The sequence below is a fragment of the Salmo salar genome, chromosome ssa16 (genome assembly GCF_905237065.1).
Source record: "Salmo salar chromosome ssa16, Ssal_v3.1, whole genome shotgun sequence".
Taxonomy (NCBI): Eukaryota; Metazoa; Chordata; class Actinopteri; order Salmoniformes; family Salmonidae; genus Salmo; species Salmo salar.
In genome coordinates, this window is record NC_059457.1 from 32,623,610 (window position 1) to 32,640,973 (window position 17,364).

At 47.9% G+C, this 17,364-nt stretch overlaps 1 protein-coding gene across 3 annotated transcripts in view; it reads right to left on the reverse strand.

The window, feature by feature from the left end:
* LOC106573705 (zinc finger protein 423) overlaps positions 1 to 17,364 on the reverse strand; it is a 137,762-nt gene that overhangs the window by 64,780 nt on the left and 55,618 nt on the right. For all 3 annotated transcript variants that reach the window (XM_014148998.2, XM_014148999.2, XM_045697177.1), the window contains 2 exons: positions 885 to 4,333; positions 87 to 171 (listed from right to left, as the gene is read on the reverse strand). In XM_014148998.2, coding sequence (XP_014004473.1) covers positions 87 to 171; positions 885 to 4,333 — 3,534 coding nt within the window. The remainder of the gene's footprint in view (positions 1 to 86; positions 172 to 884; positions 4,334 to 17,364) is intronic.

Sequence of the window (17,364 nt, forward strand, 5' to 3'; positions counted from 1 at the left end):
GAAGGCTGTGCAGCCAGAGAGGAAACGCAAAGAAGAGACGGGCACAAAGATAAACACACACACAGGAAATGATGAGGCTGACTCACCGATCATGTGATTGGCGACGTGGATCTGGATCTCTCGCTCTGTCTCGAAGGTCATTTGGCATTTGATGCACTGGTACGTCTTCTTCTACAATGCAACAGACAGGTAGACAACATTTTTAAAGAGGTTATCAAATGACTTTTTCATTCACAGCCGGCGCGTGCACACACACACGCTCTCCTGATACAACAATAATGTACTGGTGGGGAGAGGGGGGGTTCTGAGGTTTCTCCTTGCTGTTGCATTGAGCTGAAACAAAGGTACAGGTAAAGATTGAGCATCCCTGGGACCTCACTGTCAATATCTAGTAGAGCGAACAGGCCGTACAATGCCTCAGCTGGGCTGAGCTGCAGGGACCACTAGGGCCCACTGAAACGCAGCCATGAATTCACACATCTAACTGAGCACGACTTCTTACTGACACGCTACCCACTGGGAACAGACACACTGCTAGAAAATACTGCTAAAATATTAGGGATTTTAAAAAGTGGGAACAACATTTCAGATCACTCAAAAAGCATTAGGAATGACTGAATAATATGAATTCGCTTTGAAGTTTTAATCAATTCACTAGATGTTTCTAAATGAAGGGCCATTTAACTTTTTGTTGAATTGGTAATGTGTTCTATTTCTTTTATACCGCAGAGGACAATGTTGGGTATTCACTATGTGATTGATGTATCAATTACTAAATTAAACCTCAGTTACCTTAACCTTGGAATTTTCACATATTGTTTGTAGATTTGAATATAAATCAGTATGCTGAGCCATAGTGGAGAATATGGTGAGAGTGTTCTTACTTTAGGGACAGGGGAGGCATCCGTCACCTTCTTGGCCCCACTGGTCTCCGGGCTCATCTCGGGGTGGTCCACCTGAACATGGCTCTCTAGGTCCTCCAGGGTCTCAAACTTCACAGCACACTCGGGGCATCGCAGCCCCGGCGCAACCTTCTCTCCCCCAGCCTCCTGGGGCGTGGTGCCCCCGCTGGGAGACTGGCCGTTGGTAGCCCGGCTCATACAGCCAGCACACAGCCCATAGGGCAGCCCGTTCACATCCAGCTTCACCAGCTCCTGCTTGTTCTTGAACTCCTTGAGGCACAGGGCACACTTGTAGTGCTTGTGTTGCTGCAGCTGGCCGTTGGGGGAGGAGGAGGCCGATCCACCCCCGCCCCCACTGCCCCCACCGGACGAGAGCTTCTGCATGTGGAAGGTGCCGTGGATCTTGAGCTCCAGGGTGGAGGTGACCGTCTGCATGCACACCACACAGCGGAAGCCCGTCAGAGAGTTCCTCAAGTCTGGGTGCATCTGGCAGTGCTCTATGAAGTCTTCCTCGCTCTGCAGGGGCATCTTACAGATGCGGCACGTGCCCGTGTCCAGGCTTTTGCTGTGGGTGACCTTGTGTTCGGTGAGCGTGAGCAGGGAGGGGAAGCGCTCTCCACAGATGGGGCACATGTAGTGCTTGGCTGGGCCACGATGGGTCTGGGCATGCTCCCTCAGACCATTCTCTGAAAAAAAGGTCCGTGAGCACACGTTGCACTTGTGGTTGCCCTTGATGAAGTCGGCCTTCTTCTTGCGGGTGCCGGCGTCGTCGTCCCCGGGCTGGATGTTGTGGTCCCTCAGCCGATGGTTCTGCAGAAGACTCTCCATGGTGTAGGCCGCCCCACAGATGTCACAGGCGTACATGGGCTCTGAGTTGTCCAGCTCTTCCTCGCCTCCGCTGACCTCGTGGCTGTTGGCTACGTCCTGGCTGGCATTCTTTAGCAGCATGCTCTGCAGGTCAGCCTGCTCCGTGGTCACTGTCGATCTTTCGCCTCCTCCCCCACGTTTGGAGCTCTGGGTCACCCCGTTGGGTGTACCATTCTGGCTGCCCACATTCCCAGTGCCATTGCCCCCGTCGAAGACACAGTGCTTCTCCCTCAGATGCCTCTCCAGCAGCACAATAGCATGGAAGGCCTTGCCACAGAAGCGGCAGTTGAACTTCTTACTGTGGGTGGTGATGTGGCACTGCAGTTCCACCTCTGTGCCGAACGTCTCCCCACAGAATATGCACTTGCGGGCCTTGCCGGCGACCGCAGGGCCGGTGGGGTGTCCCAGGTGGCTGTGCTTGACATGCAGCTGGAGGTCACTCTCCTTCCGGAAGTCCCAGGCGCAGGCCGTGCAGCGGAACATCTTCTTCTCATTGCTGTGCTTGACAGCCAGGTGGACCTGGATGGACACCTTGGAGTCAAACACCTCCTGGCATAGCGTACAGTGGTACAGCACAAAGGTGTGCATGTCCAGCAGGTGCTTCTGCAGGTCGTCTACAGAGGAGAACTGCTTATCACAACTCTCACACACGTACTGTGTGGACGTGGTGGTGTAGTGGACCGTCAGGTGCTGCAGCAGAGACTCCTGGGAGTCAAAGTCCTCTTTGTTGCACTGCGGGCAGGACTGCCTCCTCAGCAGCATCTCCAGGTGGGACTTGAGATGGGCCTGGAAGCTCTCAAAGCTGCTAAAGTGTAGGTCACACTGGTTGCAGGGGTAGTCTCCATTGGACCCTGCCAGGGTAGAGTCCCCAGCCAGCCTATGGCGTTTGGGGGAGGAGATTTCCACATCAGACGAGGCGGGGCTAAGGTCAGCCACCTTGGCTTGCCGCTTGTTATTGGCCAGTGGGATGTTCTTGTGGTTCTCCTTGATGTGCTTGGTGAGCTTGAGCAGGGAGCCAAAGATGGGTGAGTTGGTGCAGTATGGACAGGAGTAGACCTCCATGAAGGACTGGGAGGGCTGCAGGACGGGGGACTCCATCTTGGGAACCCCTCCTCCGCTGCAGTGGGTCTGCTGGATGTGCTCTGTGAGAGAGGACTCTGTGAGGAAACCCATGGAGCACTGGTTGCAGAAGAAGGCGTGGTTGCCCTCCAGGGTGGTGGAGCCTGCAACCATTCCTCCAGGCAGGCAGTGGGACATGCGGATGTGCTCTTGCAGGGTGTTGATATCTGCAAACATGTCTGGGCAGTAGTTGCAGTGGAAGGCCGACACGTTGGTGAACTGGAGCAGGGGGAAGGCTGCTGCAGCGCCCCCGCTGCTTCGGTGGGCTTTGCGGACGTGCTCGTTGAGGTTGTAAAGCGTGGGCAGGGTGTCCAGACACAGCTGGCAGGTGTGGTTCTGCTGGGGCTTGTCTGCATGGATGGTCTTCAGATGGATCTCCAGCACGGCCAGGCTGTTGAAGTCTCTCTTGGAGCAGTAGGGGCAGCTGTAGGTCACCTTGGCCATCCAGTGACCCCCATCGTCGTGGTCAGAGTTGGGGGCCAGCTTGCGGCGGCTCTGGGTGGGCTTCAGGGTGGAGTCAGGGGTGGAACCCCTCTCCAGAGAGGCACTGGAGTCTGGGGTGGCGCTGCTCATGGATGCCACGCTGCCCAGCACTGGGTCAGGGCTGGCACTGTGGTTACTGGAGTCGGGCTGCCGGTGGCTGTCCAGGTGGCAATAGACGTCCTCCACAGAGGGGAACTGCTCCGAGCACACAGGGCACTTGTGTTTACGGTTGGCGTGGGACCTTTCGATGTGGGAGAGCAGCGGGCCCTCGTCGCTGAAGATCTCAGGGCAGTGGATGCACTGCAGGTCAACTCGATCAGACAGCTGGGGGTGGCGGGTCACTACATGCTTCTCCAGCTCGTCTGTCTGGCTGAAGGTCTCCTCACAGTAGTCACACATGTATGGGTCCTGGTCCATCTCCCCTCCACTGCCTGCATTACTGCCACGTTTCCCCCCTTCCTTTTCAGCACGCAGGGCAAGGTGCTCCTTGTTCTTCCTGTGAGCCTGCATGTGGCTCTGCAGAGAGGACGTGGAGGAGAAGCCTCTCTTGCACACGCTGCACTTAAAGGGCTTGCTGGAACTGTGGGTCTTCAGGTGGATCTTGAGATGGTCACTGCGGGAGAAAGCCGCCTCACATTCCTGGCAGCTGTACTTCTTGTCTCCGGTGTGGAGCTTGACGTGGCGGTCGCGGCTGCGCTTGTGCTTGAACAGGCGGCTGCAGAAGGTGCACTTGAAGGGCAGCTTGTCGCTGTGGATCTGCTCGTGGCGCTTCAGGTAGCTGAGGCGGCTGAAGGACTTGTCGCAAAACTGGCAGGGGTAGGGTAGCCCCGCGCCCCCTTCTTCCTCCCCTGTGCCCATGCCCAGATCGCAGCAGCCATCCCCCAGCATCTGTGACGGCGATGCCACGTCTTTGCTGGAGGGAGAGGACGCTACCCAGGAGAGCCCAGGGTCATCATCACCATCTGCAATGCAAAACACAGACAAAATTCAAATGTTAGAGAGGACAAGAAAAAAAATCTAAATAGAAGCTAAGAATTAAAGACATGTATTCCCACAGGATTGAAGAAATAAGGACAAAGTGTATTTTCTCTCTCTTTATAATCCCTTAGAAAACATCCCTCACTCCCCTCTAGAATTACATCTGCCTCATCATATTTTCATTATAGGGACCAGATTGAAATTCCAAAAACCTATTAGAAGACACTCAAATAATGAGGATATTCTTATATGACAAAGTGAATGAAATAAAACATGGGATTATGCATGCTTTTCTCCAGTTTAGTTCAGACAAAAGTCTATTAATGCATACATAATATAAATACACACAAAGCAGATCATATAGTCATTCTGCCCTGCTTTGTGCATTCTGAGGGGGCCTGACAGCCCACACGTCATCTATTTAGCATCTAAACTAGAGTAGAGAAGAAGAGAGGAGAGGAAAGGAGGGGATGGGAGAGGAGAGGAAAATCCTCATGATTTATTGAGCAGGAATGCTGCGAGCCTGGATCCCACGGTGGCTCAGACAAACCCAGAATTCTCCAGCTCAGCCTGTTTGTTTGCTTTATTTGACTGCGTTTTACACTTTGCTCTAAATGGATGAATAGAGAAGCCTCTGGTATTCCTCATCACACATAACCAAATGTTTACAATAAGTACACAGCCTCCCCCTTTCCCCTATCCACACATACTACGTCTTATCAAACCTTCCTTTGGAAACGAGTCTGTAGCTGGATGGCAGGTGACTCAATCTCATTTGTATTTTGGCACGACCACTCTCAAATAAATGACTTCTCAATGTTATTATGTAACAAAACAAAAGGCATAATGTTGCTGCAAAGAATATTTAAATATTGACAACAACAAAATATTCTGAGAGAGAATAGCCTAACCTTGAAAGCACTTGGTATAGACTTCTCCCTGTAAGCAACTATGAGTATGCCCCCTCCCACCACCCCTCCTACAGTATGTGTTATACAAAGGTGTGCACAGCATATTTGGTGGAAAATAAATTCCTGTGATGAATCGATGCACTTGAAAATGTAGGTGGTGTGCGGAGCAAATAAAACTCCACAGGGGTTTGTGGGTACGATTTTTATAAAAACATGAATTATGAATTTAGCTTGGAGCAAGGAAAGAATCCTCTGCTGTAAAAGACTATAAAATAGAGATATCACATGGACCATCAAGGCAACAGGAGAGAGATGACATCCAGCAGCCAATATCAGGAGAGAGGAATATTACAGGATTAGAAAATTACAAATTAAGAAATGAGCATGAACGAGAAGAAAGAGGAAGGACAGAGATAGTGAATCAAAATATTTTAAGAGTATTTGTTCAGGAGACACTAACGATTACTGAAATTGGTTTATTTCTTTCCTACACCCCATACCAGGAGCACACTGCTTTGTTGAGTACCTACATCTAAACACAAATGTTATTTTTGAGCCCAGAAGTATAGTAACTGGAATTGCTTGAATAAAGATCCAAGTACCGCCGCCTGCACTGTGTGTGTGATGTATTTATATGTGTGTGTCGGAGTGATGGAAGGGGGAACCACTCTTTTTCTCAGATTACAGTTAAGGCCTGTACACCGCTGTCTCCACAGCTGGTGTGTCTGGACAAGCCCCTCCCTACTGTAGCCATTCCCCCAGTCCTTCTCTAATGTCTTTGTGTCCGTGTCAGAATAAGAGTCATCCTGTCACAAGTTAAACCCTGGCAACACAGGAGAGAGAGGCCCTCGGCGGCCCCAAGAAAGAGAGGGGAAGAAAAGCCCAAAGGGCCTTAACTGAGGTGATTTCTTTGGCTACACAATGAAAGTGTGGCCCCTGACAGGCTGGTCTCTGATGTGAGCCGAGTGGAGGTGAGAGAGCAGAGGGGAGAGCCGCTCACGACTGACAGGTACGCCGTCCTGCTGAGCCCCAGCCATGTACTGCCCCACAGCACACCACATACAAAGGAACACTTGCTTGAGCATGAAGAAGTCGAAGGGGAAAAAAGATAACTAAGAAGTAGGGGAGGAGGAGGGAGAAAGAATGGTGAGGGAAGAAGAAAAAAATCCTGGCACATTTGGTCATTCAGGCAAATTATAAATCTATTAATGCTAATGCAATCCCTCTGACTGAGACAGAATGTGAGAAATCACTTTTGAGAAAGAAGGAGATTATAGTCATTAAATAGCCTTAATCCTCAGAAGTGTGGCTGTCGGAAAATGGAAGATCACATGGCTTTTAGAGGGCTTTTGTCATCCGTCCGCCGGGGGACTTGGCAAGAGCACTAAACAGGGTAAGAAACGTCTATGAAAAGTTAAATTAGAAAAGAAAGCGAAAAGAAAGAGGGGGAAAGGCGAGGGGGAAGCCGAGAGAAAAGCGAGAAAAGACTGGAATGGGCACGCAAACACACGTTGCTCGCATGTCTCCTCGCTCCAGCGTTCCCGAGGCAGCCCTGACAGTTTCTCCATCTTTATCTCACTCTCCATGTCCGTTCCCCACTCCGTCCACCACGTCTTTCATGTTGTGACTCATTACTGAATTAACAGGCTGCATTCATGGCTGCCCCTGGCGCTGGCCTTCACCTCTGCTGCTCTGGCCCATGTGGAAGGGTGGGGCCTGGCAGGGAGGAGGGAAGGGCCTGGCAGATGGAGACACTCTTAGAGGAAGAGCGGCCATCCCACCTCCAACTAGGGCCCAGTAATTGGAACCGGCCGAAGAAAACACATGGCCAAAGAAGAAGGCCCAAACTCATCTCTACCCGAGCCTGAGCAGAGTGGTGGTGGATGGAGCATGGATAGCCACTTTGGTGTGAGGTTCAAGAGGAGGCCCCATGCCGCACCACCCCCCACCACCATGATCCATCCAGGCTGGGCCGGCCTGATGACGCCTGTCCCCCTCTAATAGGCTGGCCAGCCAGCCGGCATGCAGAGGCCAGAGCGTGGAGGAAACACGGTAATGAAGACGCGCCCAGCCTGGCGTCCCCAGTCTCTCGCCCGCTCTTCCCATCATCAGACACGAGGACAAAGGTCGGTCTCCCCATGCCAACCCAGAGTGCCTGCTTTTGTGGTTTCTCCTCTGAAGAGTAGAAACACAGCCTCAGATAGTAGCCAGGCTGTTCATTAGAGCAGGACACCTCCAGGAGACAAGTACTGATGATGACATAAGCTCCCTCTGCTGCCACATGATGTCTACAACACTGGCAGACAGACTGACTTACTAATTCCTTCCTTCATGTCCATCAATGGTTACAACCAGCTTTCAAGACACCAAAACAATGTGATCATTAATAATCTGTTATCAACTGTAATGCCACTAAACCTGTTCCATATGCATATGGAGATAATCTGCAGTGTCAATGTGCTCCCTCGGGTGGAAAACAAGAGCAAACAGCCAGCTTGACTGGGCTGACATCATCTCTCTGTTAAGACTTGAATAGAAGCAGGGGTCTGTTTCTAGGAGTTTAGAGAAAACAGCAGTCTGGAACTCATGCCTTGGAGAACTGTGGTGTCTCTATTATATGCACTTTACATCTTGTCAACAACACACAATATGGTTTGGACCAGGACAAAAACAAAGGGGTAACCATTATCTATGGCAACCATTATCTATGGCAACCATTATCTATGGCTAATCAATCGTAACGAAGAGTAAAACTGAAGGCTCTTGGTTGCTATAGCCCTCCAGGAGGTCAGAGAGTGAGACCACATGAGTCAGGGAACAGAACTGGATTATGCTGGTCCAGCTAAGTAGTGAGCAACTTCTAGAACAGTTTACAGCAGGGATAATCAACTATATAGATTCAGCCGCGGGTAGATTTTTTCTTGAGTGGATGGTCAGAATTACAAATCATTTGTAGACTGCCAATTGACCGCAAGAATCCCAAACAGATATAATATTTGACTAAAACATAATAATTTCAAACCTTGCTTACATTTGTATACGATCACATACACTGACTGTACAAAACATTAAGAACACATTCCTAATATTGAGTTGCCGTCCCCCCTCATACCCTTAGAACAGCCTGAATTCTTCGTTGGGGCATAGACTCTACAAGGTGTTGAAAGCATTCCGCAGGGTTGCTGGCCCATGTTGACCCCAATGCTTCCCACAGTTGTGCCAAGTTGGCTGGATGTGCTTTGGGTAGTGGACCATTCTTGATACACACGGGAAACTGTTGAGCATCAAAATCCCAGCAGCGTTGCAGTTCTTGACGCAAACTGGTGCGCCTCTCAACCTCGTTCAAAGGCAGTTCAATCTTTTGTCTTGCCCATTCACCCTCTGAATGGCACACATACACAATCCATGTCTAAAAGCTTAAAAATCCTTCCTTAACCTGTCACGTCCCCTTCATCAACACTGATGAAATGTGGATTAAACGAGTGACATCAATAAAGGATCATAGCCTTCATCTGGATTCACCTGGTTAGTCTATGTCATGTGTTTTCTACACCCAGTGTATATCTCCCTATTATGCATGGCAATACATTGGAACAGATTTCCAAATTCAAATCACTTGTCAAAAAAACTAAAAACAAAAAGAAACACAGGCCACCCTGGTTGACAGTATATGTGTGTTTATTATACATGTTCACCTCGTTCCATTCCCCTGCCCTCCACTCACACCCCTCCTTCTCTCTAACTAACATTTCCACCTTTCAGTCTGGCTCCCTGCCCAAACTTCCACCTTTCCCACCAAGCCCCCTGCCTGGCTTCCAACCCCATCCCCTTGGCCCCCTTCCCATGGCCCCAGGCAGCAGAGACACACCGTAGGGGGCAGAAAAACAACTTCCACCCAGGTCTCTGACATGGCAGCGCAGCACGCAGGCCTGACAAGCCTGGAGCAACGGACAGACCGACAGGGGGAACAGAGCTTTCAAGAGGAGAACCTCTCTCCACTTTTCATCTCCCTGTTCCCTCTGTCCTTTCTTCTCACCTCTCCTCCTCTCCATTCTTCCTCACTCTCAGTAGCAATCCATCCTTTCCTTTTACTAATTATCTCCTCTTTTTAGGTGTAAAATTCTCAACCTAAACCCTGTGTTATACTATGTTATAACTCATTCCTTACTCCTCAGTGAGCAGTCATCACAAGACAATGATTTCTGAGAGGAGACTCAGGGGTTCTGGAGCCATTTTGTGTTGTTAGTGACCATCAAGATGAGTGCTGTGTTAAAACCTGTTTACTCTCTAAATAAAAACCACACACACACACTTAACTCCCTGGTCTGTCTCTAGATGTCCCCAGTCAACTGCTGTCCACATGGGAGCCAATCTGTCAGGGACCTGAGTACTGGAGGACACACACACACACACACACACACACACACACACACACACACACACACACACACACACACACACACACACACACACACACACACACACACACAGGGTGATGTCAGAGTGGAGGCAGTCTGTCAGGGGCCTGAGTCCTGGAGGACACACAGACACAGACACACACACACACACAGGGTGGGTGATGTCAGAGTGGAGGCAGTCTGTCAGGGGCCTGAGTCCTGGAGGACACACTCACACGCTGCCCAAAGCTCATATGGAGCATTTGGCGCCAAAAAGTGCCCAAGCAGCCGGCCACATTCCCAGGGCAGAAGGTGAGGGGCAGGGGGCATTGGGGTGAGGGGGGCATGGGGCGGCAACAGCTGACAGGCCTCTCCTCTCCGTCCCAGAGACATCCAGGTGACAGGAGGGGAACTGGGACAAACATGGGAGGTTGACCCCTATATGAGACATTGGGTCCTATAAAGACAACTTGGAGCCACAGATCCTTCTCCATCGTCCATTGCATGTAGGGGGATATCTACACAACTAGAGGAAACTAGAACACAACCTCAAATAGTGATAGAAGAATGTATTGTGAATGTAAATAAGAAAGAAAAAGAAAGAAAGAAAGAAAGACAGACAGAACGAAAGAAGAGCGAAAGAAAGAACGAAAGAATAGGAGAGTTGGCGTGCAGCAGAGAGGGACCATGGCTGGATAAGATGTGTTTGACTCCAGTCTTCCTCAGTCTGTGAGAGCTGCAGGAGCCAGCACTGTTAAACAGCTGCACATTAATTACATGTGAAGTGTACCAAAACAAGCCTTGCTACAGAGGCTATGTGGAGGAAGACGGCTGGCATCTGGTTCCTCTTTCTCCCGCTTTTCCTCTACTCTATCATGCACTCTATACCTCTACTCTCTCTCTCCCTCTCCCCGTGCCCCTCTCTCTCGCTCCCTCTCCCTTGCCTGTGTCGCTGAGAGCCGTCTCTTTCCCTGGGCTTTAGGCAGATCCCACTGAAGCGTTTTCTCCATCCTTCAGCCCTCAACCTATCCTCTTGGATCAAACACATCCATTCTCTCACAGCTTGCCAGGTCCTCTCGTTGCACGAACCCCTCTTCCCTCTCTCCTAACTATACTCCAGAGCTTTTCAATAGGTTGTGACTCAGGTCTTATGGTGTTGTTCTGTGCTGTCACTAAGGTGTATGCTTTTTCTAGATTTTCTAGCTTAGAGCTCTGCTGTTCTCTCCTTTCACCATCATTCAACGGAGCTCAATCAACTAAACATCATTGTTAAAAATAGCTGGCATTGCCGGCGGCAGGTTCAGAATAGGAGGAGTTTAGTGGAGGGGTTAGTGTGTGTACTCAGAAAGAGGGGCCTTGGGATAGAGGAGTTACCAGGAGACATTACTTATGTAATGTCACTCCTACTATCTATCTGTGGTATGACAGACATGTCCACTCCGTCATCTAACGAGAGACATATGGCCCCTTAGTAAACACTCATGGAACATGCTACAAACAACACTTTACCGACAGTCCAGGCCTGGCAAAAAACACCCAAACAAAATCTGCTGACAAGACCACCTATAGTCTGTCTGGTAGAATACAGGTCAGTGGATGGAGCCAAAGGGCTCCCATATACTGTATAGGGCCACAACCATGGACCCATATATCCACTGAATGAGATGGGGAAATTCTGGGAGATATTACACTATTAAATATTGGCTGTCGAATAACAGACTTGTAAACAAAATGTCCTCATGTTTGTGGGAGTTTACAAGCAGGCTACACTCCTCTGTACCTCCACCAGTGGAGCCGAGCTAGTTGTCATTCTGCCAGTTTTTCTGTTCCTCTGAGGTTACCTCATGTTTGTAGCCCCCCAAACCCCAACCTTGTGTAGTACGGTATGTAAATAAGTCCTGCAGGCAGCTGGAGCTGAGCAGAAGCAGTAGACTGAGTTCTGTGGTTTCAGATTGGGGGACGGAGGCAGAGAGGCAGGCAGCTGCCTGGGCTGAGCTGAGAAATGGGGTTTAGGGCTGATGCTCCTGGGAGGCGCGGGCCCAGGGGGCCCCCAGCACAGGCAGAGAGAGGCGGGTACCTCCTGCCCACTGCAACACCATGGGAGCCCCCGGCACCCCTGGGGAGGTGCGGCACTGAGAGGAACACCTGCACCTGCCATTAGTGACACACTGAGGGAGTAGAGCACAGACGGTGAGCGGGACCCACGCACACACTGGTAGATACACACACAGACGCACGGACACACACAGGCACCTACTGCACACACAGCGAGATACAAACACAGGCACACACAGAGACACACACAGCGAGCGATAGAGGGAAGGAGCAGGTGAAGGAGACACCTGGACGGCCCTGGTATTGTGACTGTGCACGGTGAACAAGGACAGGATAATCACCATTGTATTAATCTCTCTCTCCCCAGGGTGACACCAGTGCACCCAGCTGGGGTTCAAGGACAGAGAGAGAGCTCCACCTCAACACTGTCATTACACCACCTCAACCTGTCACACAGACAGAGAGGACAGAGAGAGAGCTCCACCTCAACACTGTCATTACACCACCTCTACCTGTCACACAGACAGAGAGGACAGAGGGGGCGAAGATGTAGAGGAGTAGAGAAATAGATTGTATAGAGAGATGTAGAACTGTGCAGCACAATCATTTCCTTACACAAATATTGAGATGTTTCTGTAGTTTCTGCCTTTATCAGAGTATCTCCTCTCCTGGAGGGTAGTGGGACAGCTGATTGGAGTAAAGCCATGTCCAGGAGCTGTGTGTCTTCCACACACACTTTGTACACATCAGAAAATAAGCCCAGTCACCTGTCAAAATACACTTGCAATACTCTCCACTCATTTCCCGTCCAATGGAACTAGTACACCACCTCAATTCAACTGCAATTATGGTTTAGAGATGTGTACTGAATATTCCAAGGTAGTACTGCCTAGCAGTAGCTAACAATACTGGTGTGATTGAGCTGCCTATGGACTGTGTGTATATACACACTTGCAATTAACTGACCAGAATGGCTATATCAAATACACAGGGTGGTGAATCAATGGGCCATTATTGTAGCTTGGTCATTACCTTACAAACAAGCACAATGCCTGTCCCTGCCTCCACCCACACAGCCACAGCCAGGACAGGCCTGGCAAGGCAGGATCAATGCCCGGCAGGACATGCCTCTGACAGAGCTACAAACAGACAACAGGTGGGGTTTCGTGTTTACTGCATGTCCACTTTCAGAATTGCATTATTATTTTCTACCTGACAGTTCCTGGCACTCACCAAGCTATCTCTTCTACACACATACACTCATCATGCATTTGCCTCATAATTGTTTACTATTCAAACGAGAGATGGGACCTTTGAACGAGGGACAAGGTGGTATTAGAACTAGGAGGGGTATGTGTCTGGGAGTCAGTCAGGGCCGGCCCAACCAGGGGATGGTTATTAGCTTTGTGGGTCCGCTTCACATTTTCACACAACAGCAGACCTAAGAGAGGAGCTTTCTCCTTTTGACTACAAGGTTGAGAGAAAAAAGTCTAGATCAAGTTCAATGTGGTCGTCAACAAAAAAGGGTCCAACTTTAAAACAAAATGGGTGGAAAAAATTATTATATTTGTGTATTAAACAGCGCAGATACGCACAGTGTCTGCATCTAAGGGGGCACGGACAGGGAGGAGCCACAGAGAAAAGAAACAGAGGACGAGACAAAAGTAGAGCTAGTGGGAAAAAAATATCTGCTCGACATGAAACAGATCAAAGAGAGAGGCTGGGAGAATGAGAGGCCAGGGGGTCCTGTAATTACGGCCTACATCCGCCAAACCATGGGCGAGAGAGAGGGAGGTTGGGGGTTCCCAAAAACCCCCACAAACAGTGCCAGATCTCATCCTGGCCCCCCTCCTCTTCCCCCTGCCCGCCAGCGAGGCCCCAATCCACGCAGGGGTCCTCCCACTGACCTGCAGGGGGAGGGCTGTCCACTGTGACTGCCCCACAGAGAGAGAAAAAACTTTTGTTGGGAACTTCTGGCATCGCCCCAGGGGCTGTTCTCTGAGAAGGAGAAATCAAGCTGACCTTCACATGCACGCAAACACACATGCACACATGCATGCACACAGACAGACATGCACGCAACAAAACGCACACAAGAACATTGACAAAACCACACATAAAATATCAACACAAAACCATAATGCTTACACACACACTCATACACACAGACACACAGGTTCATGCACATACACACAAACGCGCGAGCACACAAAAACAGTTGGGTTTTGGGGATGCATGGCGGGAGGAATAGATCAATGGTGACCCCTGGCTGGTTTGACTCCACAGCAGAAAAAAGGATTGCAGAGGAACCAGACAAAAAGTACAGCACCATCCTGACTCCAAACGCCTTACCACATCAACTTTTTAATAAAGCACAAGAACAGAAAATTGTTCATGTTATAAAAAAAGCCAGTGCGGCTTTTGACTCATTGTGCCTTCCTGCCTTTCTATGGACTCCTCACCCCCCTGCCTACCCAGCTTTCTGATGCTGCCTGCCCTTGGCATTGTAATGACAGCTAACCTGTCCGGCCGCCCGTCAGACTGTCAAGACTCAAGGTACAGTAGACCACAGCACGTCTCAAAGACACCACACACTCACCAGGTCTTGCAGTAACATACACCCACTTATACCACACTAAAACACACACCCACCTGAGCTATAATAATATATACGGGTAGTGCTTTTACACAATGTAGAAACATTCCACAAATTAGTTTAGAATTTCAATGACAGGTTTTTGTATCTACATTTTTGCTTTTTATAATAAACAAAATGTCTTTACATGGTTGAATATTCATTTCTAGAGAATAACATGTGCTTCAATAGTAGCCAGTTTACTCCTACCACAGCCATTAAACTCTGTTTTAAAGTCACCGCTGGCCTCATGGTGAAATCCCTGACAGGTTTACTTCCTCTTTGTAGCAACTGGGTGTATTGATACACCATCCAAAGTGTAATTAATAACTTCACCCTTCTCAAAGGAATATATATATAGTTTTTTACCCATCTACCAATAGGTGCCCTTCTTTGCAAAGCATTGGAAAACCTGTCTGGTCTTTGTGGTTGAATCTGTGTTTGAAATTCAATGCTCAACCTTACAGATAATTGTATGTGTGGTATATATTCTGGTGCTCCTACATTTTAAGTTGGGATAACCAGTGAAACCAATTATATATTTTTAAAAGCCTTGTATATACCCACCTAAGATACACCCACCTAGACCACACTAAAACACCCACTCACCTGAGCTATAATAATAATAATAATAAATAATAATACACCCACCTAGACCACACTAAAACACCCACCCACCTGAGCTATAATAATAATAATAATAAATAATAATACACCCACCTAGACCACATTAAAACACCCACCCACCTGAGCTATAATAATAATAATAATAATACACCCACCTAGACCACACTAAAACACCCACCCACCTGAGCTATTATAATAATAATACACCCACCTAGACCACACTAAAACACCCACCCACCTGAGCTATAATAATAATAATAATAATAATAATAATAATACACCCACCTAGACCACATTAAAACACCCACCCACCTGAGCTATAATAATAATAATAATAATACACCCACCTAGACCACACTAAAACACCCACCCACCTGAGCTATTATAATAATAATAATAATAATAATAATAATACACCCACCTAGACCACACTAAAACACCCACCCACCTGAGCTATAAAAATAATAATAATAATAATAATACACCCGCCTAGACTACACTAAAACACCCACCCACCTGAGCTATTATAATAATAATAATAATACACCCACCTAGACCACACTAAAACACCCACCCACCTGAGCTATAATAATAATAATAATAATAATAATAATAATACACCCACCTAGACCACACTAAAACACCCACCCACCTGAGCTATTATAATAATAATAATAATAATAATAATAATACACCCACCTAGACCACACTAAAACACCCACCCACCTGAGCTATAATAATAATAATACACCCACCTAGACCACACTAAAACACCCACCCACCTGAGCTATAATAATAATAATACACCCACCTAGACCACACTAAAACACCCACCCACCTGCTATAATAATAATAATAATAATAATAACAATAATAATACACCCACCTGGGCTACAGTACCACATGACCACCTGGGCTCAGCAAAATACCTGAATTACTGGCGCCAGTAGGTTAATGCAGTAATATTGAATTCCATTTGGGTTAAATGGGGAAGACACATTTCAGTTGAATGCACTCAGTCGTACAACTGACTAGGTATCCCCGTTTCCCTTTCCCTTTCAGAATCATAGAGACTCTATAGCCATTGGCTGGCAGGACGGGAAAATGTTATTCCATTTCCTTATTTTATTAAAAGGGTTTGACTGATTGATTCTAATCTAATATATGATCACTCAACATCACCAGCAAGAATAAGGACAGGGAAAGACAGGCGCTGCCAAACTCATATAAATGTACCTGGATGCATACCTGTCTGTTTGCTACACCTGTTAGAGTACCGCCACCTGTTAGAAATCTCGCCTTTTACCCACCACCACCCCTCCACCATCTCTCCTCTCTGACACTCAGCTCCACGGCAGGCAAGACTAAAAGCACATGCCTGCCCCAAAATTAAATTAATATGAAAATGAAATTAAATCAAACCCCCTAGTGTTTTATTACTTACTAGTGTTTCGTGCCATTACTGAAAATGTATTACAAAAAAATCTATAATTAAAGACGTGGGTATTATTACATCTAGAAAAAAAACATTTCCTCTTGCCTTATTTAATGTGGGTTTTCTTGTTGATCCTCTCTCTGCTCTGACATTGATACCTAAGAGTTATGAAGGGACTACGGGGTCAGGCCTGGGGTAAGAGTTGGGGAAGGGGGGTGAAGGTAAGATGTTATGTTGGGTTTTACTATAGCATTAATGCTAGCTAGCTACTACTACTCACCCGAACTAGACACAACAGTACAATGCAACTCTGTGTCCCACAGAGACGCCTCCACCATCACTACTACAGAGATGCAAAAGGGAAAGCTACTAAAGTTCAGACATTTCTACAGTGGTTGCTCCACTAAAGGTTTTGTGATTATGCTGCGGTACTTAGAGGTAATTTGTGGTTTAGTATGGTACCCTGCGTCACCACTTCATTGCTCCAGACCAACGCAAGGGGGAGTTAGAGCACTGACTATGCTTTTGGGTCCTACTGTGTCTCTAACTGACAATGAATGGGAGACATAATCTTAAATAGAAACTGATAATTGTGTAGTACTGTAGGCCACTCCCAACCGGTCACATGTACAGCGCCTGAGTGGCGCAACAGTCTAAGACACAGCATAGCAGTGCAAGCTCTGTTGCTACAGATGCTGGTTCAATACCTGTGCCGGCCTCGACTGGGAGACCCATGAGATGACTGTAGGTTTTTGGTTTCTCTTCCTCTAAAACAGAAATGAATAATTCTAAATAACAAACTGGCTTTATTTACAAATAGGTAACAATGTCTCACCCCATGTTCAAAAATGGCCTTTTCTCACTAATTTTACATTATAATCACCAAAATATTGTTATTTTTTTAAACAAAGCAATTATTATTATTAATTTAGAATTATATAAAAGCCCTTTGGAT